We start from the raw sequence: 19,855 nt of genomic DNA on the forward strand, positions 1-19,855 counted from the left end.
GCTGCTTTGGAATGGGATTTGGAGAATTGTTTACCCAGCATGTGAATTGTTTTTAATTAATGGCCAATCACACCAGCTGTGTCAGACTCTCTGGTCAGTCACAAGATTTTTTATTATTCATTCTTTTCTAGCTTTCTGATGTCTCCTTTCTCTTTTTTTTAGTATAGTTTTAATATATCATTTTCTTTTAATATAATATTAAAATATATGATATATTTTTATAATATATTTTAATATTATATTAAAAGAAAATGGTATATATTATATATATATAATAAAATAATATATATATATATTTATATATATATATAATAAAATAATAAATCAGCCTTCTGAAACATGGAGTCGAGATTCTCATCTCTTCCCCCGTCCTGGGGACCCTCAAGCACCACCACAGGAGTGGATAAAGCCAGACTAAATTGTACCAAAGGTGCTCATTATTCCACAGGACAAACTCCATCACAGGGCCTTGGGAAAGTCCCCTTTGCTCTTTTCCAGCAAACAGCACTTCACATTTCAAATTCAGAGCAGAAATCAGTAAGTGATGCCCCAGAGCTGGTGCTCCTACCTGGCAGGACAGACTCGATCCACACCGGGGCATGGCCGCGGAGGGTGAAGCCAAAGCTCCTGTTGCCTTTATAAACTCGCACGGTTCTGGGGGTGAAAAAGGCAAACACGATGTCAGAGTACAAGATCCAGCTGTCCCCTTCCCCAGCCCCTCCACAGCCCTGTTAGCCCAGGTTCTCCTGAGTGCTCAAGTCCCCAGTGCTCCCAATGTCCCCACGAGGTCCCCTTTGATACCAAAGCGTGTTTTAAATGTGCAATATGGGATAAATATATAGATTTAAAGAATAAATCTATGTGTAAAAGCTAAAAATCATCTGGTTCCAACCCCCCATGGCAGGGAGGAGGAATTGGATGATCTTTAAGGGCTCTTCCAACCCAAACCAGTCTGTGATTCTTTATCACAGAGAATTAGGGAGACAATGTGCTTCAGGGAGCAAAGGTCTCCCAGGCTGATGAGAGAGGAATTAAATTCCTCTAGGAAGTTTTGGAAGGAGCATTAGGAAACCTCCCTGCTGGGAGGCTGAGATTGGAGCTGGGAGCTGTTCCTGCAGGGAGCTGGGGGGAGGCAGCATTGCTGGGATCACTTCCCACCAGTGGGATCCTGTGCTGGCAGGGAGGGACACGGGGCTGGGAGCACATTTTGGAGAAGTCACAGGGGAGATCAGCCTGGCAGGAGGGTGGGCAGGAGCCCGGGTGCCCCTGCTCTGCTGCTGGCAGGGTGTGCAGGGTGTGCAGGGAGCTCCCTGCCCTCGGGCTGCTGCAGTCTGGCCATCTGGGCAGAGGGAAGTGGGTTAATCCCTGTGCTGGGGATTGTGCTGCCTTCCTCCCACAGCCCGGCACCCAGACACCTGCTGGGCAGGGCAGGGGAGCCAGGGCACCCTCGGGCTGGAAAGGACCTTCCAGGTTGTGGAAGCCACCTGCAAGCCAGCACCACCCCGGGCTCACCACGGCCCCATGTCCTCGAGTGCCACATTCACCATTCCCTCAGCACTTCCAGAGTGGGGACTCCAGCACTGCCCTGTGGCCATGCCTGGCAACCCCTGTGTGGAGGAATGACACCCAAACCAAACCTCCCCTGCTGCAACTTGAGGCCATTTCCCCTCATCCTGTCACTTCTTACCTGGGAAAAGAGACCAACCCCAACCTGGCTCCATCCTCCTTTCAGCCTGCTCTGTGCCCTGAACCCTGCTGGCACAGCCAGGAATCCTGGCACAGCTGGGCACCCTAATCCTGCTGGCACAGCTGGGTACCAAATCCTGCTGGCACAGCCAGGAATCCTGGCACAGCTGGGTACCAAATCCTGCTGGCACAGCCAGGAATCCTGGCACAGCTGGGCACCCCAATCCTGCTGGCACAGCGGGCACCCCAAATCCTGCTGGCACAGCCGGGAATCCTGAACCCTGCAGGCACAGCCGGGCATCCCACTCAGCGAGGAGCAAACATCCCCTCTAAGCCTGCAAGTGCCACCGCAGCTCCTGCCACAGCTCATCCAGCCATCCCTGCCGAGCTGAGGGGACACGGAGCTGGGACAAGGGGCACAAAGCTGCCCAGCCTTCCAGAGGGAGAGATCTCCGTTCAGCCCGAGCCCGGAAAGCTGCGCAGCCGTTCCCTGGCACCCCTCCACCCGCACGCAGCCAGCAGGGCGGTACCTGCGGGCAGCCCCCGAGGCCACGTTGCTGCTGACGAGCGAGGTGGTTTTGCGGAGGCTCTTGCTGAGCTCCTCGTGGCTGCGGGGCACGGAGCTGGCGCGGGTGGACACGAGCAGCCGCTCCTGCTGGTCCTCGCTGCGGCTGCGGCGCAGGCGGTTGCCGTGCTCGCTCCGGGAGCGGCACAGCTTGCTGATGAGGCTCTGCGACACCACCTCGTCAAAGCGCTGCCGGTGCTTCTTGGGGATGAAAATCCTGGGAGATGAGGCAAGGGAGGGGAGTGAAGAGCGGGGCCCGGGCAGGTGAGGCACAGAGCTGCGGGTCCGGGCGTCCCTGGAAGGGAAAGAGCTGAACTCCCCGTGTGAGCCTGGCCTCAGTCCTCACAGAGCTGGGAATGATGGGGCTGGGGGCACCGAGGGTGACGGGGACACGGAGGGTGCCGGGGACACTGAGAGTGCCGGGGACACCGAGGGGGATGGGGACACCATCTTCATGTCTTCCCCCATCCCCTGCAGAGCTCAGCTGGAGCAATGGTGATGTTGGAACCTTCCTCCAGCCCTGTTTCTTCTGGGACCCCATAACGCCGCCCCCATCTCCTGCCCCAGACTCTGCTCTCCTGGGCTCCAGCCGTGAATGTTCCCACATCCCAGCTCCCTGCACAGCCAGGCAGGAGCCTGGTGGCCCTTGGGAGGTGACGCTGCTGCAGGGACAGGCACGGTGATGCTGCAGGCAAGGGGACAGCCCTGGAGCTCGCTCTGTTTCGGGTCACCTCCCCTCTGCCTGCTGGGAGCAGCCAAACGGCCTCTGTGGCCCTGCAGGGACCCCCGGGACACTCAGAGGATGCACAGGGAGTGCGCAGCAGGATCCCAGCAGGAGGAGGAGGCACCGCTCGCACCTGGGCCGGGGGCAGCTCCGTAACCCCGGCAGAGGCTGCATCTCCTCCTTGTGCCTCACGGCCGGCAGAGCCCGGCACCTGCTCACCTTCCCTGCCCTCCGCCCGCACCTTTCGGGCTTCTGGAGGAGCTGGCACCCCCGAGTGTTTCTATAGCAACCCCTGCAGCTGCAGCCCGTGCACACCAAACCATCCCGGCGGGTTCGGCGGCGCCGCCTCGTTAGCGCCGGTACCGCGGGTGTGAGAGGGAGCGGGGCCGGTGCGAGCAGCGCAGCCCCGGGGGTGTGAGCACAGCCCCCAGGTGCCAGCGCACCTCACCTCGGCTGCCTGGGCAGCAGCCGGGCCAAACTGGTGCCAGGGGAGCCAGAGAAGCTGCTCCGAGGGGCGGCAGCCGGCACGCAGCTGGGGCTGGCAAGGGGATCCCACAGGGCTCCCTCGGGCAGCTGCACCCAGGGAACACAAAATCCTGGGGGGACACAGAGGAGGAGAGGCTCCAAATCCCAAATCTACCGCGACCAGGACGTCTCTGTTTCCCCCAGCCAAAGGCAAAACTCAAAACAAGAGCTGGTGCAGGAGACAGACCACAAGGCACCCGAAGCTGGCAGATGCTCACGCAGAGCATCTGGTGACAATTTAAACCAAGTAACACATTGGTGTAATTCACAGCTGATCTGTGATCAAGCAGCAGCTAGAAAAGAGTGACATTTTGCTAATAAATAGTTCACCCTCTGGGACAGGGGAGGATGTGGGTCCCTCAAGCCTCTGCCCTGGGCTGGGCACCCACCAGGGAGAAGTCCGGGTTCCCCACAGGCAAAATGAGCACAATCTCATTTAATTGGCCAAATTACATCTGCTCATTCCAGCAGAGCTGTCCCAGTTTGCACGAGCCTCTGCTTCAGCACCGGGCTGAGGAGCTCAGCCCCAGCCCCAGCCCAGGACCTGGCACTGGCATTGCCCCAGGGCTGGCTCAGAGCTGGGGCACAGCAGGGCCCAGACAGGAGAGACCCAACTCACTGCTACCAACAACCCCACCAGAGCAGGCAAAACCATTTCCGTGGCTGCTCCTGCAGTGTCCTGCCATCCCACAGGACAGAGCTGCCTCTGTGCACTGCCATGGCACAAGGAGCAGTGCCCAGCTGGGGTTTCCCTCTCCCAGCAAATCCCACTGGGATTCACGGGGCAGGGATGTGCCCACCCTGTCTGTGGAGGTCAGGCAGGGCCAGGGTGCTGTAGTGCTGGCCTCGTGCCTTCTGCTTCCTCCTCCTCCTCCTCCTCCTCCTCCTCCTCCTCCTCCTGCTGCTGCTCAGGTGAGGCTCCAGGTCAACCCTAGCTCTGGTTCCTGTTGGACAGGGGATGGGAAAGGCAGCCCCATCCCTGAGCCCTGTGCCCGCTCCCATGCCCGGTGCCACTGAGGGCACCAGGCCCCCTCTGCAGCAGCTTCTGCACTGCCTTGGGAGAGCTCAGCCTGCTCAAAGACATGGATGTGAATTCAGGGCGTTTTCCAGGCCAGGAAAAGCCCCAGATGCTCCGGGCTGCTTCACCTTCACCCCACCCCAGAGCAGCCCGGCCAGGCTGGTGGCAGATGCCACTGTGCCCATCCCCTGCCCTCAGCTCCTGCTCGGGGCTCCCTTTGGCACCTCTCAGCCTGTGCCACACTCCCGTCCCACAGCTGCCAGCTGGGTCACTGATCACCCAGCACTGCACACACTGTCCTGTTCCTGCAGCCCACCCTGGGGAGCAGCCTGAGCCTGCCCCATTCCTGCCAGCCCCTGTGCCAGCCACACCTGTCCTGCCAGCCCCTGTGCCACACACACACACACACCTGTCCTGCCAGCCCTTGTGCCACCCACACACACACACCTGTCCTGCCAGCCCTTGTGCCACCCATACACACACACACACCTGTCCTGCCAGCCCTTGTGCCACCCACACACACACACACCTGTCCTGCCAGCCCCTGTGCCACACACACACGTCCTGCAGGGCACACCGAGCTGTCCCGGCCAGTCCCACCCCGGATGGCGGTGCTGGGGCCCAGCGGGACGGGACGTGGCCCCGGGAGGGCATCAGGGACGGCTCCAGCCTGCCCGGGGCCGGTGGAGCTGCCACAAGTTTGCTCAGCCAGGGGAGCGAGGGGATACCGAGCCTCGCTCCATCACAGCCCCTCATCCTCATCCTCATCCTCATCCTCATCCTCCCCCCGGGCTGGCCCGGAGCCAGAGCGGCCCCATCCGGGCTCTGCCCAGCGCTCCCACCCCAGCTGCCCATGCCGGTGCCGCGGGGCTCTGCGGGGGCAGGGCTGTCCCGGGGACACAGCGGGGTCCCACCGCCCCCAGAGGCAGCCGAGCCACCCAGGGGTGCCCGTGGGGGCTCTGCCAGCGGGGCAGGGACACGTACCGAAAATGCCGCGAGAAACTCCGGTCCTTTCCCATTTGTCGGGGTGCGGCGGGAACAAAAGGGAGACGCTTCAGATCCTCATGCAGCTGAGCCTCGGGCTCGGCTCACGCCCACGGTGCCACCAGTGCCAGCCCCGCGTGTGGCAGCCCCGCCGTGCCCGGGGAGCGCGGCCAGACGGGCCCGAGCACCGGGCACCGGGCACCGGGCACCGAGCACCGGGCACCGGCCCCTCCGGCACGCTGCCAGCCCCCGCTGCGGCTCCAGCATCGGCCGAGGGCCCCGCTGGCCTCTGCCGGGCTCCTGCCCCCGCCGCCCAGCTCAGCCCTGCCTTCCCTCCCTCCTTCCCTCTCCCCGAAAACTGCAGCGCTGTGGTTTCCAGCCGGAACGAGCTCGTCGCTCCTCAGAAAGGAGGGCACGGCTCGGCGCCCAACTCCGGGGGGATGCCTCCCTGCTGCTAATTAGTTGACTTCGCAAGTGCTTGTGTTTAAATTACGTGCTGCGGGAAGGGGTGAGAAACCTTAAAGGCAAACGGCGCCAGGGGTGCGGGGTTTGGGTGGGGAGGTGGAGCTGCCGGGCTGGAGCAGGAGCAGGATCAGGAGCAGAGTCATGGGCCCAAGCCCTCGCACGGAGCATCCTCTACCCCCAGGGTAACACAGCAGTGCCTCTCAGGAGGAATAAAAGAGAAAACCCTCCTTTAATTTGAATAACGCACATCACTGGTGTTTGATGAAGGGGATGTGAGGCTTCCCAGAGCTGCCAACATCACACACAATCCCCTGGTAGCAGCAAAGGAAGGAGAGATGAAAAATGTACAGTTTGGCCCCAAAACAACCAGCAAAGACCTGACCTTGAGTTTGTCAGTTGTGCAGAAAAACACGTCCCAGAGTGGATTAAAACACTGAGCTACCCTTGGATTATGTCTGAACTGTGCTGTGGAAACCACTACCAGAAAAACCCTGCTGGTCCAGCCAAGTGCTAAAATCCAGGAGAGAAAACTCTTGCAGGCTTTATCCCCAGAGCAGGAATTCTGCTCTGAACCCCGAATTCCCAGAGCTCATCTGCCCGTGTGTGCGGGACAGGGGCACAGCCCGGGGGATGAGGAGCCTCCGGACCCTCGGGCAGGAGCAGAACTCGCTGCAGCTCGGAGCTGTGACTCCATTCCGGTTCTCCCGTGCTGGGAGGCTCCACAACCCCTCACGGGCTGCAGGTGCTCTGCAGATGGGACCATTGCCCCCAGTGACCAGGGACGGAGGTGCTTTTCCTGCCGGGAGGCAGGGGCTGAGCACGGGGCCGGGAGCCCCTCACAGCCCTTCCCTGCCCACCCCGCTGTCCCTGGGGACGGCCCAGGGCGCCCCTGGCAGCTCCTGGAGAGCTCAAAACACCGAACACCCTCTGCTGACCCATCCCTGCCCCAGCTCCAGCGATGATCCACCAGAGCGCCCCGGGGCAGACCCACACCCCGGGCCTGGCCTGGCCCCTTCCCCACCAGCACCAGGGCGCCCTCAGCTGTCCCAAAGCCGCTGTCCCTGCGCCCACGCCGTGCACCGCGATCTGCTGGCTCTGTCCTTGCCCTGTCCTTGTCCTTGCCCACAGCTCCGGGGACACGGAGACCTTCAAAGGGACCTCCAGAAAGGCTTTTCCTGCAGCTCCAGGCTGCTTTCCCTGCTTCCCTTAAGGCACTGGAAAACTCATCCCAAGTAACCAATTCCCAAAATAAAAGTTGTGGCTCCAGCAGGGTGCAGGGGGGGCCAGGCTGATCCCATCTGCGTCCCAGCCGGAGTTTGATTCGCCAGAGGAATTTAATCTCCTATCAGGAGATTTCCCACCGAGGCATTTTGGTCATGACCTATTTGAACTCCGCCAATAAAAAAGGAACTCGCTCCCAATTGTCTCACTGCTGGCACGTTTTGTTCCCTGCCGCCCTAATTCCCCTTTTTTTTGGGCAGTTGAGCATATGCTGGGCCATCAGATTAGGGATTTCTTTTTTAATGGAAGCGAAGAAGAGCTGCTTTTCCTCCATTACCATCCTGTGACCCAGGTGGATTTCCAGTGGGAATGAAGGGGCCATGGACAGGACAGCGTCCACATCAGCACCAGGGACGTGGGGAGCCTCTCGTGCTCCATCCACACCCACGAGAGCTGGGAAGCTCCCCCAGCCCTGGAGGGTGGGCACGTGGAGGGGGTTGACAAGCAGGGAAGCAGCACAATCCATAATATTTAAATCCTAATGGCTGAAATGAAATTTCTGATGCAGGGCCGGTCACAGATGGCTGGAGCAGTTTAATACAGGAACACGCCAGGCAGTTTTATTGCCGTGAAAAACAAGCTGAGACAAATAGATTGTGTTGGGAGCGTTATTAACACGGCCTCGGTGGGATTTCCCCCGCGCTAAGGGAGCCCCCGAGGGCAGCGATTTCAGCCGTGCCGGCGATCGGGGCTGGGAGCGGGCTCAGCCCAGCCCGGCACGGCCCCCTCGGCTTTATCCGGGAGCAAACGGAGCGAAACCAAAGCGGGGAGGAACAAACCGCTCCCAACTGTCCTGCCCGCAGCCCTGAAGCACAACACGACTTACAGAGAGCCAAGACAGCATCTCACAGCCCAAACGGAGCCAGAGCGTTCCCCTAAGGATGCAGCGGGGGCGCGGGGCTGGAGCACACACATCCCCGTCCCAGCCCGGGTAACAGGACAGTGCCAGTGCCACCGTGCCACCGGCTGGGACTGCTGCTGGCCCCAGCACTGCGGCTCGGGGGGAGGACGGGGTCCGGATTCCCCCCAGTTCCACCGCAAATCGGTGTTTTTAACCAATCTGTGCTGCCAGGGGCCGGCGCATCCCCGGCACGGCACCGCCGGCAAACCCTCGCTGCAAAGGGACACGGTGCCCGGGCCGTGGCGGTGACACCGAGGGCATCCCCGCGTCCCGCTCGGCCCCGAGGGCGGCTCCTGCCCCCAGAGCCCAGGGATGGAGCTGGCAGAGCTCAGCAGAGCAGCGGGAGCGGGGCTCTGCCCTGCCGTGAAACCAGCTCAGGAATCGGAGCAGCCCCGAGGGACGCGAGCCCCGAGACCGGCCCAGAACAAGCCAGAATAACCCAACCGGCCCAGAACAAGCCAGAATAACCCAACGGGCCCAGAACAACCCAGAATAACCCAACGGGCCCAGAACAACCCAGCCGGGGCTAGCCCGAGCGGGGACAAACCCGCGCCCTGCCCTGATGGAATAACCCAAATTAGAGCCTCCCCTCCTGGCGGATCCTGGAGCGGAGCAGCTCCTGGGATGCTGAGAGTTAATTAACTCCCAGCTCACCTTGTTTTCGCGGTGCCAGGGGCTGCCACACGCCGGGATGAACCTGATTGAAAGCCATTTCCCTCCCTCGCAGCGTTCGTTACTCACCCGAGACAGCTCATCTTGCCCCTGGCAGCCGGGTTTCAGCATCCTCGGCCCGAGCACAGCTGTGCCCTTTGCCTGCACGCATCAGCCACACGGGCAGGGCCTGGGAGCGGGGAGGACCCGGCGCAGCACGTGCATCATCCCCGCTATCCACAGCCCGGCAGATGAAAAAATGTCAGCAAATTAAAATCTGCGGGAGCTTAATTCCGGGCAAACGGGATAAAATCCATTTGAGATAAAAAGAAAGGGGAGGGGGGAGATCCAGTAGTGGAAAAGGCTGGAGGGCAGAGGAGAGGTGGCTGCAGCCCCGGGAGGATCCAAGTGCCCGGCCGGGCTCCGGGGCTCCGCTGAGCAGCAGCGCTGGGCCGGGAGCTCGGTAAAGCCCGGGGGGAGCCCGGGGGGACAGCAGGGGAGGGGACAGCAGGGGACAGCCGGCAGCAGCGACAGCACAAAAATAAATACAGCTGGTGAACAGGGAAGATCCAATCAGGCCAGCGCGACGGTCAGTGGGAGACGGGGACACACCGGCGGCTGGCCCTGAGTGACAGGGGACACACGGACACACAGCCCTGAGTGACAGGGGACACACGGACACACAGCCCGCCAGTGACAGGGGACACACGGACACACACAGCCCTGAGTGACAGGGGACACACGGACACACAGCCCGCCAGTGACAGGGGACACACGGACACACAGCCCTGAGTGACAGGGGACACACGGACACACAGCCCGCCAGTGACAGGGGACACACGGACACACAGCCCTGCGTGCCAGGGGACACACGGACACACAGCCCTGTGTGACAGGGGACACACGGACACACAGCCCTGTGTGACAGGGGACACACGGACACACACACAGCCTGACAGTGACAAGGGACACACGGACACACAGCCCTGCATGACAGGGGACACACGGACACACACAGCCTGACAGTGACAAGGGACACACGGACACACAGCCTGACAGTGACAAGGGACACACGGACACACAGCCTGCCACCACCAGTGACAGAGGACACACAGCCTGCCAGTGCCAGTGCCAGGGGACACACGGACACACAGACACACACAGCCTGACAGTGACGGGGACACACGGACACACAGCCTGACAGTGCCAGGGGACACATGGCACACACTGCCTGCCACCACCAGTGACAGGGAACACACGGACACACACAGCCCTGTGTGACAGGGAACACACGGACACACACAGCCCTGTGTGACGGGGACACACGGACACACAGCCTGACAGTGCCAGGGGACACATGGCACACACTGCCTGCCACCATCAGTGCCAGGGGACCCATGGCACACACTGCCTGCCACCACCGCCTGCCCGGGGCACAGAACAGAGCAGGGACCCGTCACCTGGCATCCATCCCGTCCCTGGCCGGTGGCACGGCCATCCCGGGGAATGGGGCTCATCCCACCCTCCTGGGGCTCCTCAGGGCGAGCACAGGGATGGGATCACCGGGGTGTGCAGGGCTGTCCCCATCTCAGGTGGAAAGGGCCCCTGCAGGACCGGGCCCAGCCTCACGGGGATGCACGGTGGGTACTCCCGAGCCCTCCCTGGGATGATCCCCCAGGACAAGCCCCAGGACACCCTCTGGGGCAGGTCTGATGGGCCCTTCTGCCCAGACTGCACCCACAGCAGGGCCCAGGGTGGCTGCCCCGTGCCCCAGGACAGCCACAGCAGCACCCCCACACTGCACCCACCCCAGAGCCAGCACTGGAACCGGGACAGCCCTGCATGAACCCCCATGGCCCTCCCAGCCCCGGGGCTGCCTCAGGGCACAGACCCCAGACCCCTCCTCAGTCACAGACAGACTGAACGGGCTGGAACCACCCGAGGGACTCACAACACCCTGAATCCAGAGCTCCTGGAGCTGCTCACAGCCTGCAGTGAGAGCAAAAGCAGGGACAGCCCTTGCTTGGCAGTGAAGCCATCAGAGAGACCCCGGGATCAGCAGCTGGGATCAGGCACAGCAGCACAGCCTGGCACTGCCCCAGCACCCACAGCTGGGAAACCTGCTCTGCAAGGCACCTCTTTTATTTATTTTCTTGGCTTCATTTCATGAAGATTAGACGGTAAATCTTTTCCCTGAGCTAAATATTTCATTTCCATTAAAGCCAGATTAGCTGCCAGATCCAGGGCGCCCCTTGCCCCAGCCCTGGCGTTAACCTTTCACAGGGGCAGGGGCAGTCAGGGGGTGCCACCCTGTCTGGGGGAGCCATAACGTGGTGCTGCCCTGGCATCCATCACCTGCTGGGCACGGGATGCCGTGGGATGGTGATGCCCATCCAAGCTGGGGGTGGCAGCACCGGCTCCAGCCGCGCTCTCCTCACTGGCACAGGGATTGCTGGGACAGGGACGTGCTGGGGGGACCCTGCTGTGCCCCCACAGGGGGGCTTGGGGCCGGAAGAAGATTTGGACACTTACTGAAATCCCCTCTGTGAGGGGAAGTAATCCTGTATAATTCCCCAGGGCTGATGGCAAAGGGGATATGCGAGGCATTTGAGGTATTTTCACGGATCTTGCTGGGGGAAAGAATTTTCCTGAATTGTGCATGGTGGGGGCTCGTTTTGTGATTCAGTTTGGGGTGATGGTTCAGGCCTGGCTCGGGGCCATCCATCCATCCCTCCCCCAGCCCCAGCTGCTGGCACTCAGCTCCCTCCAGAATGTGCTCAGTGGGGACAGGGCAGGCCAGGCAGGGGCACCTGGACAAGGTGGCTGCGGGCAGCTGGGTGTCCCCTCTGCACCTGCAGGGCTCTGTGCCTGCTGTCCCCAGGGGTGCAGGGCTCTGGGGGACCCAGAGCAGGCCCAGCACGGCAGGGGGACCCTGCATGGCCAGGGCCCCCAGCCACCCCCACCCTGCTCATGGTGGGTCACAGCAGAGACCCTGCACGGGGACGTTGTTATGGAAACTGCAATATCCTGCAATTGCTCTGATTAAAGCAGCGATTGGAAAGCTGGGCCCGGAGCGAGGCCAGATGGAGACCTGATTCCCTAATGGCCATGGTCTCAGCCTGGCTGTAATCCCACCACGTGTCCCTGGGCCAGCCCCAGCCCCGGCCCCACTGCCAGAGCTGCTGCTGTGGCACAGGGCTCCAGAGGTGCTGGGGACCCTGAGCCCCAGCAGAGCACGGCCAGGGCACCCCAGGGTGAGCGACCATCCCCTGGCACCCCGGGCAGCCCATGGCCCCAGCAGAGACCCTCAGCCCCCTCTGCCGGAGCTGCTGGCCAAGCCCTCACCCTGCAGAACTCAGATTGTATCTGGCCAGGCTTCTGGAGAATCTCCAGTGGCTCTGCAGCTCATCCCATCTCCCTTCCACATCACAGCCAAGACTGGGAGCCACATCCCCTGCTGCAGGGAGAGGCAGTGGGTGCGGGCTCCCCACACACCCTGGGCAGGAGGGCACAGGGCTGCTGGGCTGAGATGCCACCAAGCTTGGCTCAGCTGTCCCTTGGAAAGCTGGTTGGCATTTTCCCTGCAGGACCATCCCCTCCCTTCCCTGCAGGATCATCCCAATCCCTTCCCTGCAGGACCATCCCAATCCCTTCCCTGCAGGATTCTCCAATCCCTTCCCTGCAGGATTCTCCAATCCCTTCCCTGCAGGACCATCCCCTCCCTTCCCTGCAGGATCATCCCAATCCCTTCCCTGCAGGATCATCCCAACCCTTCTCTGCAGGATTCTCCAATCCCTTCTCTGCAGGATTCTCCAACCCTTCCCACAGGACCCTCCCCTCCCGCCCTGCCCAGCCCGGCTCCCCGGCAGGCACAGGGAGCCGTGGTTGGGTTCGGAGGCCCCAGGGCAGCGTGGAGGTGCCGCCGGTACCTGATGCTGTCGATGAGGGGCTGGTGGGACTCGTGGGCGAGCAGCAGGCTCAGGGCGCGGGCCAGGCGCTCCACCCTCCTCTCGGCCGCGTACCGCTTCAGCACCGCGAACAGCTTCTCCTTCAGCTCCGGCTGCTCCCCGAGGACGGCATCCACCTGCAGGCGGGACGGGGCGGCAGAGGGAAGGGACGCTGAGCAGGAGGGCGCGGGACCGTGGCGGGGCCGCTGCCACATGGAAAACCTGTCCCACTCCCTGCTCAGCCAAGGTGGAGGGCACCACACAGGGAGCAGAGGTCAGCCCATCACACAGCTCTGCTCTGCTCTGCTCCCACACACAGCTGGAATTGCTGGGCCAGACAGTCCACAAGAACAGGGGTGTGACCCCAAACCCCCAAACTCTGCTGGGTCACAGCTGGGATGGGATCAGGCTGGAGCCTGCCTGGCAGAGGATGCTGCATTGGGCTTTTGGAGCTATTTCAGCTTTGGGCCTCAGTTCCTGATCCCTCTGGGCAGCTCCATCCTGCCCTTGGCCCTGGGAAGCTGCTGGGAATGGGGAGACAGAGCATGAAGGTGAGTGCCAGCCCTGACAGCTCCCAGCCATGGCCCATCCTCTCCAGCTGGGACAGGCAGAGTAATTAGCTAATTACCATCGAGCCAAGTACCCTACATGGGACCCTCCTTATCCACCTCCTCCCGTGCTGGGGGCTGCCCCCTGTCCCTGGGCAGTGGGAGCTGATTCCTCACCTGGCCCTCTCCCGTGGGATGCAGGAACTCCCAGTGACAGCCTCTCTGTACCTGTGCCTGTGGGATTTCCTGCAGGGTGGTGTTTTTGTGCAGGTTTGACTGCAGGCTTTGCCTGCAGGAAGGGGAGGGGAGCCCCTCACCCTTCCCTGGGCACTGAGGGGCGTGCAGGGCCTGGGTGCACCCCTGTGGTGGCTCTGCCAGGGAGACACAGGCATCACCTGCCAGGGGAAGGGGAAGAGCCATTTTTGCAGGTGTTGTCCCACTCGTCCCTCCCCAGGGAGGGTGACACTGGCACCAGGACCCTGGCAGAGCCCCCGGTGCTGCTGGCTCTGCACAGGCACTGCAGGGGCTCCTGGCAGCAGCAGCACTTCAAGGTTACCAAATCTGGGGCAGCCACAGCAGCAGCGTCCCCTGGGCTGGCCCCTCAGCACGGTCCCCAGGCCCAGCACAGGACTGACAGACCGTGGTGCTCCTGTGGGATGGATCCCAGAGGGCTGTGTGAGATTCCTGCCTGGGCTGGGCTGGCATTGCAGAGCTCGGTGGGTGGGAATCACAGAATCACAAATGGTTTCAGCCGGAAGAGACCTCCCAGATCCTCCCAGATCCCAGCTGTGCCTGATCCCCAATTTCTCACCCAGCCCAGAGCCCCGAGTGCCACATCCAGCCCCTGCTTGGACCCCTCTGGGGATGGGGCCTCCACCAGCACGGGGGTGCTGCCAGCCCTCATGGGGTCCCCAGCGTGTCCCTGAGCACACAGGGGACAGGAGAAGGCATTGCCCTGGAACTGAGACCGTGAGCACCTCCCTGGTGATGCCCCCGGGATGTGGCACAGCCCCGTTCCAGTGGCACTGACACCGCTGTCTGTCTGTCTGTCTGTCTGCCAGGCAGGGCACCCAGCCTGGGGCTCCATCACAGAGGGAGGCTGGGAAAAGGTGACCCGTGGGCAGTGCAGGGTGAAACACAAACCAGCAGCACCCTCTGACCCTGCAGCCTGGCAGCAGCACCGGGCAGCTCACAGCACCAGCAGCACCAGCCAGAGCTGGGGTCCCGGGAAAGGAGGGGGTAAAACACCCTGCTGGCTTTAGTGTTCACTACATCACACAGAAACCGAGGCCGCTTCCAACATCTGCGCTGTGAATTCCCTCTGGAGAGAATCTGCCAGCTGAGCCGTGCTCCAGCAGCTCTGCCTTCCTGCTCCTGCCCACGCTGCTGCTCGGGGCTGTCCCGGCTGCTTTTGGGGCTGGGGACGGAGGGGACAGAGGTGCTGACAGCGCCGCGGCAGAAATGTTCTCCTGTGATCATCCAGGATTCTTTCACTCGGCTGAATGCGCCCTCAGAGACGGAGGCAGCACGGAACGACCGCCCCTCCTCGTTAATCTCCTGTAATCAGCAGGTATCTGTTTCCCACGCCCATGAATCCAAACCTCAGTGGGTATTCGTGAATCTTTAATGGAGAAGCTGACTGAGGGGATTCGCCTGATACCCACAAATCTCTTTACGGATGTCTTGTTCCTTTATTAACTCAGGATCAAAAAAAAAGAAAGCCCTACCAGCCTGGTTATTTTCATAACAGCATTTTAAAAGGCTACTTTGAAATGGAAATTAGAAAGATTGAAAAAAACAACTGTGATCAAATTTATAATTAGCACAAGGCGAGGTGTTTGCTAAAATACCCACTAGGAAGCTTTCAGGAGCACAATGAAGATGTAATCACGCTGATGTTTTCCCTTTTGCAACAAAATAAGAACTAAAACGTCTGCGGGGTGATAGGCTCAGACTTTGAGGGGACATCCAGGGACCACCAGAGCAGGATCTGCCCTGTGGGTCTCTCCATTCTCTTGCAGAGCAAGGGAACAAGAGCTTGGGGTCATCCCCAGGGACTCTCCAAGCCCTTTGCAGCACCCGCCTGTTCTCCCAGGTAATTTCCAGACCCTTCTCTTGGGGTGCTCGTGCCCCAAATCTGCACCCCAGCCCTGTGACCAAGCCGGGAGCATTCCCCATCCACATGCCGAGGCTGGAGGTGTCAAATCTCCAACCCTGCTCGGCGCAGGGGGTGCCCAGCGCCCCGACCCCCTACCCCACAGCCCGGCCTCACCTTCCTGCTGAACTCCTGCGCCTTCTGCCGCCTGTCCCGGTGTGCGGGGCCGGCGCTGGGCCCGGGGTCCCGGGCCGTGTCCCTGGCAGTGCCCTCGGCGGTGTCCCTGGCAGTGTCCCTGGCAGTGTCCCCTGCGATAATCCCGGCCGCGTGCCCGGCGCTGTCCCCAGCGGTGTCCCCAGCGGTGTCCCCGGCGCTGTCCCCGGCGCTGTCCCCAACGCTGTCCCCAGCGGTGCCCCCGGCGCTGTCCCCGGCAATGTCCCCACGCTGCGGCCGCAGCAGCGCCAGCCGCAAGGGCCGCCCGCGGCACGACCCCAGCAGCGCGGCCGCCGCCTCAGGCACGGCCACCGGGGTCCCGTCCACCTCCAGCACGTAATCGCCGGGCTCCAGCCCGCAGGCCGCGGCGGGGGACGCGGGGCTCACGCTGGCCACCCTCGGGGGGCTCTCGCTGGCCAGCTGGAAGCCGAAGCAGCCGCGGGGGCCCGGGGCGATGCTGGCTCGCTGCAGCCGGGACACCACGCCGATGCTGGGGGGGACGCTGCCGCAGCGCCGGGCCAGCCCCTGCAGCGCCTCTCGGCCCAGCGAGGACACGGGCTGCCCCTCCAGCTCCAGCACTTCGTCCCCCGGGCGCAGCCCCGCCAGCGCCGCGCTGCTGCCCTCCTGCACCCACAGGATGTAGCACGGCCCCGAGCCGCTTATCCCGAACCCGAAGGACTCGGGCCAGCCCTGGTTGGTTGCCGGCATGGCTGCGACTGGAAAAGAAGGAGGGAAAGAGGAAAAGAAAGGAGTTGTGGTGGCTTCTCCATCCTTAGGGGTCGTTCCTATAGATGCCGTGTGGAGCCCATCGGGTGCGGGGTTACAGCGTGTGCTGTGTCCCCCTCGCTGTGGGAAGAAATGCCCCAAGATCCTGTATTCCCTCTAGATTTCCCTAAAATGACAGCTTTTACTCTGTCTGGCTGCTGGTGGGGCCATGGAGGAGGCCACGTTGGCTGGGAAGGTTGGGGCTACACGTGGCACTCGGATGTGACCTGGCACAGCCCTGGTGTCACCTGGGGCACCCACCGACCCCCTTCCCCAGGAGCCTCATTTAGGCATCTTCTTGTATTTATTTGTCCATCAAAATGATTCGTTCATTTCTCTGACATGTTCCATTAATGAATAAATGATCCAAGGACTTGATTTTAACCAGCCCTCCTCGACACTCAGTATTTTAGTTGTTTGCAACTAGAAAACTACTGTAAATTAGAATTTTCCAGATCCTCTCATCTCTCCCAGGATCATTTCTGTGTGCCCTCTCGGTCCGTGTGTGAGCTGTCCTGACAGCAGCATCCCCAAACGGCAGGATGATGGTTTCCAGCAGGACTTGTTTGTGGCTCACGTGAAGGGTTTGGACTGGCTCCACGGATGCCCGAGGAGAATGGGGCACAGCAGCCCTGAACATCTGCAGGAGCTGCCTTTGCCCAAGGAGAGCCCGTGCAGCTGATGGGCACAGTGCCCTCAGATGCCCTTTCCAAGCTGTGCTGCCCGGATGACGCTGCCGTGGTCCCTTCCAGCCCTCCCTTTCCGTGGCTCTGTGGTGTGGGAGTGCCCGCACTGCCCGTGACACTCACAAGGGTAATTCACACGGGGTTTTCCTCTGCACTTCATCTCAGCTGTCTGTGAAGATGCTTTTTACCCCCGTGTTTATCCCATCTGCGTCACTGAACACACATTAAGCACTTACAAAAATGAAACTCGGACAATTTTACCTGGGCCAATCATCCTACAGAGACCATGAGGCTCAGAGGGGAAGAGCTGAGGGTGAAGCTCGGGGCAAGCCTGGCAGCAGCGGGATGAAACCCATCTGTGCCCAAACCGCATCCCCAGGGCTGCTGAGCGCCAGTTCTGACAGCTCCAGCAGGAGCCCAGTAAGCACCGGGCCGGTGCCAGCGCTGCTGCTGCGGGCTGTGCTGCAGGAACAGATCGGTGTGAGCTGCACCCTGCACTCACCGCCCCGGGCTCCAGCACTTACAGAAGTCCGCGGCCATCCTGGGGCTCTCAGCGGCGGCGGCTCTGTCCCACCGAGGGCTCGCAGCTCTCCTGCCTCTCCATCACCCCTGGGAGCGCTTCCCGTGGACCCGCAGCGCTCCTGGGAACATCGTCCCGGCTGCCCCGTCCTCGCTGAGCCCCCGGCGCTGCGGCCGCTCCGGTGCTGCCGTGGCACCGGGACAGAGCGGGCAGGGGGTGGCCGCCCCTTCCCGGCCTCCTCACGGCAGCCCTGCGCCCTTCCAGCCGCTCCAGCCCAGCGCCACACACGCACTGAGCTCTTTCTGGCCTTTTCCTTTCCTAATTAACTTTATTTCCATCGCACGGAGGAGCGCGGGCACACTAATTGCCGTGCTCGTCCTGGCTGAGCCTGGCGCTGACCTGAGCCTGCAGATCTGGGGGGAATTAGGAGCTGGAAGGAGGGAAAACAGATTAGTGCCCGTGGAGGGAAATCCTTCACCCACAGGGCAAATGCGAGGCCACAGCGCCGTGCGGAGCAGGGGGACAGCGCCGGGGGCGCCTGGGCCAGCCGGGCCCTCGGCACAGGTGGGTGAGACACCGAGGTTTGGGGACCACGCGTGGTTTGCTGCAGCGATTTGGGGGTCGAGGGCTTTGGGGCTCGCCAGGAGAGCTGTCCCCAGCCAGGCTGCTCCGTGTGTGGGGTCCTGGCAGGGGGAGGAGCCGGGACCTGTTCGGCCACAGAGCCCCCCACGGTGGCACCCACTGTCCCTTAAGCTGCTATTTCTGATTTTCTCCCCGGCTTCCTCGGCACTGAGGGATCCCAGGGCTTAGCACGCTAAGAGGTTTTAGGGAATTACACGTCCTGCTGCGGCACCGGCGGGAGGGGCGTCTGCATCTCTCCATGGAGCACGCCGCGATCAGCCTCCCTCGGCTCCGGCACCGGCCCTGCTGCCCGCAGGGATGGATGGGCCGGGAAAACCTCCCTGGCACAGCTGGCACAGCTGGCACGGGGCTGGGCACAGAGAGCTGCAGGCTCTGCCTCCTGCTCGGGACCGCTGTGGTCATGTCACTGCTTCAGGGGACTGAAACCCCCTTCTTCTGCTCCTCCTGTCCTCTGCAGCTCCTTTCTGGCAGGTTCTCCTGCACAAATCTCCTTCTGAGCAGCAGTCCTGGGCCTTTGGGGCATCTGTCCTCCCGTGCTGACACTGACCACACACAGCTCCTACAAGCTCAGGCATCTCTGTTACTATTCCCTGCCCAGTCAAAACTGCAATTAATTCCCTTTTTTTGTCGTTGTTCGGCCAGTGAGGTAATTGCTTCTTTTCCCTCCATTTTTAATTGACTTGAGCACTTTAAACACTGACAGCGAATTTTAATCCTTGAAAGAGCTGAGTTCTGGGATCCCAAGTGAATGGATGTGGCTTCCATTAAGACCTTCTGCCAGACTCTGACCAGATGAGAGTTTCTAAGTGATTTTCACAGTGCTTGGACCGAATGAGCTTCATCCCTCTGAGCCTCAGCCCCTGTCCAGCTGTTTGCTGGCTGGCTGTCCTTGAGCACAGCCTGTCAGGGCACCGAGGGTGGGCCAGCTCCCCTGCCAGTCCCAGTGTGGTTGCTCTCCCTGCAGCTCCTGGCCTGGCGGTGGCACACACAGACCCTGCCTGTCCCCCACAGGTAAACCCCCTCGTGCCCACCCCAGCCCCTTCTGTGCCACCAGGCTTGCCAGGTGACATCCAGGGACCCAAGCCAAGCTGTTTCTGTACCTGCAGAAATTCTGCTGGCTCTGTAGGACGGGGGAAATGGCTTTTTCCCTCCACCCTCCAAGAGCCTTGAGCTGCACTCCAATTCAGCTGTGCCCTGGGAATATTTTGGCTGCATTTCTCCCTCTCATGTCCTGTTTGGTGCACTGGGCTTACCAAGGGAAAAAAAAAGAGACTCTTCCTGAAACTCAAGCTCCTCTCCTGCTTCCCACCAAGACGACTCACCTGCTCTTTGGCTGAAGCCCCTGGAGCATCCCTGGAAGGCTTACCTGTGCTGTCCGAGCTGCAGGCAGCGGCACAGCGGGACCCGGAGCTGGGAAAACCATCCCAGCAGTTCGGGAGCCTGGGGACCGGCGGCCGCCCCCGGACGGGTTTCTCTGGCAAGTTCCAGGCAGGCCCCGTAACCCAATCGGCCCCGGCGGTTTCAGTTGTCACACAACAGCTCGGAGGGCCGGGCTGAGCTCTGCATCCCGCGTGTTCCGCCTCAGCCCGGCCCCGGTGGGAGCCCCGCTCACCTGGGACACGGTGGCATCGGGGCTACC

At 61.6% G+C, this 19,855-nt stretch overlaps 1 protein-coding gene across 8 annotated transcripts in view; it reads right to left on the reverse strand.

The window, feature by feature from the left end:
• The window catches only part of GRID2IP (Grid2 interacting protein), a 41,533-nt gene extending 21,769 nt beyond the window's left edge, over positions 1–19,764 (reverse strand). For 3 of the 8 annotated variants that reach the window (XM_077187160.1, XM_077187158.1, XM_077187157.1), the window contains exons 1-5: positions 17,579–18,106; positions 15,568–16,319; positions 12,730–12,884; positions 2,217–2,468; positions 569–654 (exon numbers count right to left, since the gene is read on the reverse strand). In XM_077187160.1, the coding sequence (XP_077043275.1) occupies positions 569–654; positions 2,217–2,468; positions 12,730–12,884; positions 15,568–16,319; positions 17,579–17,594 (1,261 nt within the window). In that variant the 5' untranslated portion in view covers positions 17,595–18,106. Of the gene's footprint in view, positions 1–568; positions 655–2,216; positions 2,469–5,502; positions 5,962–8,890; positions 9,304–12,729; positions 12,885–15,567; positions 16,320–17,578; positions 18,107–19,582 lie in introns of those variants that run through there. The other 5 variants (XM_077187165.1, XM_077187162.1, XM_077187163.1 and 2 more) reach the window with 3 other exon arrangements.
• Positions 19,765–19,855: the final 91 nt, after the last annotated feature.

The sequence above is a fragment of the Agelaius phoeniceus genome, chromosome 16 (genome assembly GCF_051311805.1).
Source record: "Agelaius phoeniceus isolate bAgePho1 chromosome 16, bAgePho1.hap1, whole genome shotgun sequence".
Classification (NCBI taxonomy): Eukaryota; Metazoa; Chordata; class Aves; order Passeriformes; family Icteridae; genus Agelaius; species Agelaius phoeniceus.